The sequence below is a fragment of the Tachysurus fulvidraco genome, chromosome 22 (assembly GCF_022655615.1).
Source record: "Tachysurus fulvidraco isolate hzauxx_2018 chromosome 22, HZAU_PFXX_2.0, whole genome shotgun sequence".
In the NCBI taxonomy this organism is placed as follows: domain Eukaryota; kingdom Metazoa; phylum Chordata; class Actinopteri; order Siluriformes; family Bagridae; genus Tachysurus; species Tachysurus fulvidraco.
In genome coordinates this window covers 14,142,875-14,148,709 of record NC_062539.1, presented here as the reverse complement: position 1 = coordinate 14,148,709, position 5,835 = coordinate 14,142,875, and the positions used below count along the sequence as shown (strand labels likewise).

Sequence of the window (5,835 nt, the reverse complement as noted above, 5' to 3'; positions counted from 1 at the left end):
CTGGATAGAATGCAGCTGGCACTGAATCAGATGCAGTAGGTACTGAATAGAATGCAGTAGGTACTGAATAGAAGGCAGCTGGCACTGAATCAGATGCAGTAGGTACTGAATAGAATGCAGCTGGCACTGAATCAGATGCAGTAGGTACTGAATAGAATGCAGTAGGTACTGAATAGAAGGCAGCTGGCACTGAATCAGATGCAGTAGGTACTGAATAGAATGCAGTAGGTACTGAATAGAATGCAGTAGGTACTGAATAGAAGGCAGCTGGCACTGAATCAGATGCAGTAGGTACTGAATAGAATGCAGTAGGTACTGAATAGAAGGCAGCTGGCACTGAATCAGATGCAGTAGGTACTGAATAGAATGCAGTAGGTACTGAATAGAAGGCAGCTGGCACTGAATCAGATGCAGTAGGTACCGAATAGAATGCAGTTGGTACTGAATCAGATGCAGTAGGTACTGGATAGAATGCAGCTGGTACTGAATCAGATGCAGTAGGTACTGGATAGAATGCAGCTGGTACTGAATCAGATGCAGTAGGTACTGAATAGAATGCAATAGGTACTGAATAGAATGCAGCTGGCACTGAATCAGATGCAGTAGGTACTTTCACAGGATGCCAAGTTTTGAATCATTTTAATCTTTTGGATCCTTAATGGCGATAAAAGCCTCTTCTGCATTTGTTTTGCATCTGTCATCATTCCTGAGTCTAATCTGTCATGTCTAATGTACCGTTCCTTATTGACTCTTTTTTATTTAATCATACTCATACTTAACCTACAGTAGGCTTTCTTTGGCATGCTGGAATCGATGGAGCTTTTTGTTATGTGTTTGTAGCGAGCTTTATGGATGCGTAATCTTCTGTTATAAAGGAGACAAAAAAGCTAAATATTAAATCAGACTTGTTCAGACAGCCATGGTAAAACCATGTCCAGGCTTTTTTTGTTTGTTTCTTTCTTTTCTTTTTTCCATATTTTACTTCTCCGCTTTAGTCATGTCTTTTTTCACTCTCTCTAACGGTCGCCCTAATCAGGTTCATATCTTTTTAATTGTCTTCTCTAGCTCTGTGAAAAAGTCAATATTTTCCTGATCCTTATTTACTCCTGCCTCAGAGTCAGCTGGATTTTTATTTATTTATTTATTTATTTATTTATTTTAGACATTTTAATGACTTTCAGGTGAAGGGTGTGAAATCTTTTGCACTCAACTGTAAAATCTGCTGCTTAGACATGATATAATAGTTCTAGTATCATTTATTAGTATCTGGTTATACACAACAAACACGCACACACACACACACACACACACACACACACACACACACACACACACACACACACACACACACACACTCAAACACGCCTATAAAACATCAGTTTTTTTCAATTTCATATATATTTTTCTACCTTTGTGAATTTCCTGGATGTTTTAAGACATAGATGTCTCTCCTGGCACCGTCTGTGATGAAGCACCTCTGCCTCCAGAAGCGTCCGATGTGATTTTAAAGCAACTGCATCCCGATCTGATGAACATATTCATAAACCTAATGTACCTGATCGGACTTAATTGAAGCCCGCACGTCGAGATAATACACGTCGCCTCATGTGGTACATGAAATTCAAAAGCCTGGAAGTAATAGAAATGTTCTCCGGTGCATTAAACAAGAAGAAAGTGTTGTTGCGGTGTCATAAATACTCCGGCGATAGCATCACCCCTGCGCTCGCCGAGGCCGCGCTTTATCTGCCAGCCGTAACCACGCCGACCTTCTCCAAGCTCAGATTCCTCTCTCTAAAGGTTCGGAGGCTAAAAGGATTCGGATCAGATTAGATTTCTCTCACTCGATTGTTTCAAGCAGGCTGTTAATTCCTAATTTAATATCCAGCGATAATTAGCGAAAAGCAAAAAATCGTTATGCTTATTAATTTAATCGGATTATCAGTTATTCATTTGCACAGAAACATTTTCATGTCTTTTCTCTCTAGAGATCTCTCGACATTCGTGTCTCGGATGGGTTGTGATTTCTGTCTGATCTTTCCTAACACTGCCCATAATCCCTTTCAGCGGATCATTAATCAACGTGTCATTGTCCAGATCGAGTTTAAATAACACTCGTTCACCCGGATCGGATGAGTCTGATCTCTTAAACCTGCTCTAAATTGAACTAACGCTCGTCTAGTTCAGTTTGTGGTAGTTTTTGTTTGTTTTTGGCTCTGTAGCATTCGATCCATGACACAGTAGCTGTTCCTAGTTATGTCTGATCTCAGAACTGATGAGCTACTATGTATGTTATCATAACCATCATCACTTTCTGATCAGTTCTTCAGTATTAGATCCATCTGGAATGATCGATCTGTAATGTTTGAACTTTACAGGGTGTTTTATAGTCCGATCTTTATTATGTCTTTGTTTACATTGGCTTCTGTTCTGATGACCTGAAGTCTGCTTTGAGTCTGATCTAATATCCATTCTTTCTTTTGTTCTGTGCAGTGCTTGTGCTGCTGATCGTGACGGTTAGGCGGAGAAAGAAGGAGCCGTTGATTGTGGATGACGAGCGCGATGTGCGCGAGAACATCGTACGCTACGACGACGAGGGTGGCGGAGAGGAAGACACCGAGGCCTTCGACATGGCAGCCCTGCGCCATCTGAACGCCACGCGAGAGAGTAAAACACGACGTGACGTGACTCCTGACATGCCTGCCATACCCACCTTGTACCACACTCGCCCCCCGCCCTACAAAATGGCCCCCGATAACGGCGTTTTCCGCGAGTTCATATGGGAGCGGCTGAAGGAGGCGGACGTCGACCCTTCGGCTCCTCCCTATGACTCGCTCCAGACGTACGCCTTTGAGGGAAACGGCTCGGCGGCGCAGTCACTCAGCTCGCTCGAGTCACTCAGCACCGACTCGGAGCACAACTACGACTTCCTGAGCGACTGGGGGCCGCGTTTCAAAAAGCTGGCCGATCTCTATGGCCACAGCGAAGCCAGCAACGTCTTCTCCTCCTAGCCACAGGGTCGATTCCCCAACAGAAATGAAAACGAACAGTCACCGAGTGCCAATGACTCACCGCTCCTCGATAGAAGGCAGGAGGGACACGTTTTATTCCGACAAAAAGGATGGTGAAAAAAATGAAAAAAAGACAACATAAATGAACAACCAGTAACAAATGCCAAAAATGGCATGATTCCCCAAAAGAGGTGGGAGGAAGAATAAAAAATATGGAACATTCGTATGTAGGAGGAGAAATATTGGCATTGATTTCCCTCAGAAACGTCGATAATCCTCTCCTAGGACAGATTGTGGATTCTTACATTGTGGCACTTGGATTTAAACCTACAATAAGATGCCAGGCTCAGACACAGAAAGGATGTAGCTGGGATAAAGGGCAGAGGGTGGAGGCGTGCACGAGGGTCCTTCCTGGAATTTGTTTTGCCGAGACTTTCAGAGGCGAGGCGGTGATGAATCAGAACAGTCCTGCCTGCCGAGCCAGATCTGCTGCCTCGTAACCCGTGCTCTCCGATGCTATCTCAATGTTTCTGTTCTCTCACATATTTCTATGACTCACAGCTTCTTCAGCCACAAAAAAAAAAAAAAAAAAAAAAATCAATATGAATTAAGTCGCCGAAATACTCCCGAAAGACATATTGCCTCGTGAGGTAATGCAACTGTCGCTGTGTAAAATATCTTTTATCTGACATCAGGCTTTAGTTTCATCTGAAATAAAGCATCAGTGTTGATGAAAAATAGCCAAACCACTGAATTAGAAGAAAACAAAAAGAGGTTTCCGTGTATAATAACGCTTACTCGGGATGAGATAGGAGTCGTAGCAGGTGTTCTTCGGCTAGGGGGAAAAGTGTCTCGCTCGTTTTCTTTTGTGCAGCAGGAACATTGTAACGATGTGAAATTGAAGGATTAAACCTATCCATCACATCTCTCTCTCTCTCTCTCTCTCTCTCTCTCTCTCTCGCGCTCTCGCTCTCTCTTTCTTTCTATTCGACTCCGAAAAAACAAATGTGTTTATAGCGTCAGGTTCTGCCTCATGTACTTTGTACTGTAAGTACGTTCTGGATGATTGTTGTGCAAGTTGTTTTTTAAGTTTTTAGATTTTTTTTTTGTTTTGTTTTGTTGTTGTTGTTTTTTTTTCTACATGAAACCAGCCAAGCTGTTGCAGACGTGAGGCACCTCGGAACTGAAACGTTGTTAACACACAAAATGTCCATTCTGTCTTACAGCTTCTCTCCTTTTCGATTGTGAACGACTCGACATGAAAACGTGATTTGAAACTACGCTTTGAAATATTCTTCATATACACCATAATTGAAATATGGACTTATTTTGTACAGTCGTAAAAAAAAAAAGTAAATAAAACAAATGCACAGCTTCTTTTTAACTTCTCTCACTCTCTTTCTCTCTCTCTCTCTCTCTCTCTCTCGCGCTCTCTGTTTCTCTTCATCCAAACTGATGATGTTTATTAAATGACTTGTGTCAGCCTTTTCCATGCAGATTGGTTCTCCTCCACTTCGTTCTGATCGTAGATTTGATCGGTAGATTAGATCAGCGTTCACATAAAATACAACTCGATTCAACAAGCTGATTCAAATAAATGACTCAACGATTGACTCAAAACCCAGATTTAAACCTGACTTAAAAGTGCTGACTAGTCAAAAGTGCAGACTCATAAAGTCGACTCAGCGCGACTCAAAATAGCTGACTCAAAGAGCTGAATCGAAAGAGCTTACGCAAAAAAGCAGACACAGAGTAGACTCAGAGAGCCGACTCGAGAGAGCCTACTTAAAGAGCCAACTCAGTGCTGACTCAGTAAGCTGACTCGGTAGATTCATAGAGTTGACTCAAAAGAGCTGACTCAGAGGAGCTAACTCAAAAAAAGCAGACACAGAGTAGACTCAGAGAGCCGACTCGAGAGAGCCTACTTAAAGAGCCAACTCAGTGCTGACTCAGTAAGCTGACTCGGTAGATTCATAGAGTTGACTCAAAAGAGCTGACTCAGAGGAGCTAACTCAAAAAAAGCAGACACAGAGTAGTCTCAGAGAGCCGACTAGAGAGAGCCGACTTAAAGAGCCAACAGAGTGCTGATTCAGTAAGCTGACTCGGTAGATTCATAGAGTTGACTCAAAAGAGCTGACTCATAGAAGCTAACTCAAAAAGCAGACACAGTGTAGTCTCAGAGAGCCGACTCGAGAGAGCCGACTCGAGAGAGCCGACTCGAGAGAGCCGACTTAAAGAGCCAACAGAGTGCTGACTCAGTAAGCTGACTCGGTAGATTCATAGAGTTGACTCAAAAGAGCTGACTCATAGAAGCTAACTCAAAAAAGCAGACACAGTGTAGTCTCAGAGAGCCGACTCGAGAGAGCCAACTTATAGAGCCAACAGAGTGCTGACTCAGTAAGCTGATTCAGTAGACTCAAAGAGCTGACAGAAAAAAACAGACTCAAAGAGCCGTCCTGAAAGAGCAGTATCACGGAGTCGACTCAGTGCTGACTCAATAAGCAAACGCAAAGAACTGACTTTAAAGAGCTGACTCAGTTCAACTTCAAAGATCTGACTCAAAAAGACTGACTCTGGAGTACCTTACCAGTTAGTTTTATAAAGTCATTCCCTATAATGACAGATCTCCTGCTAGAAAAATCCACTAAATCCATCAGTGTGTGCTAAAGTTGACTCAAAATGAGCTGATTCACACAGTTGATTCAAAGAGCTGACTCTCAATGAGCCCTTTTTGCTTGGTTTTATATAAACCCTAATGTTATTATTGGATTTATATCTTATTTATTTACATTTACCTCCCGAGTTGTGCATACGAACACGTTTTTAT

At 42.4% G+C, this 5,835-nt stretch overlaps 1 protein-coding gene and 1 long non-coding RNA gene across 3 annotated transcripts in view; one reads left to right on the top strand and one right to left on the bottom strand.

Moving 5' to 3' along the window:
- The window catches only part of LOC113640385, an 8,653-nt gene extending 6,898 nt beyond the window's left edge, over positions 1-1,755 (bottom strand). Inside the window, exon 1 of the long non-coding RNA XR_007139128.1 lies at positions 1,410-1,755. This is a non-coding gene — a long non-coding RNA (uncharacterized LOC113640385). The remainder of the gene's footprint in view (positions 1-1,409) is intronic.
- Positions 1-4,392, top strand: part of cdh7a (cadherin 7a) — an 83,525-nt gene extending 79,133 nt beyond the window's left edge. For both annotated transcript variants that reach the window (XM_027142852.2, XM_047806462.1), the window contains exon 12: positions 2,491-4,392. In XM_027142852.2, the coding sequence (XP_026998653.1) occupies positions 2,491-3,008 (518 nt within the window). In that variant the 3' untranslated portion in view covers positions 3,009-4,392. The remainder of the gene's footprint in view (positions 1-2,490) is intronic.
- Positions 4,393-5,835: the final 1,443 nt, after the last annotated feature.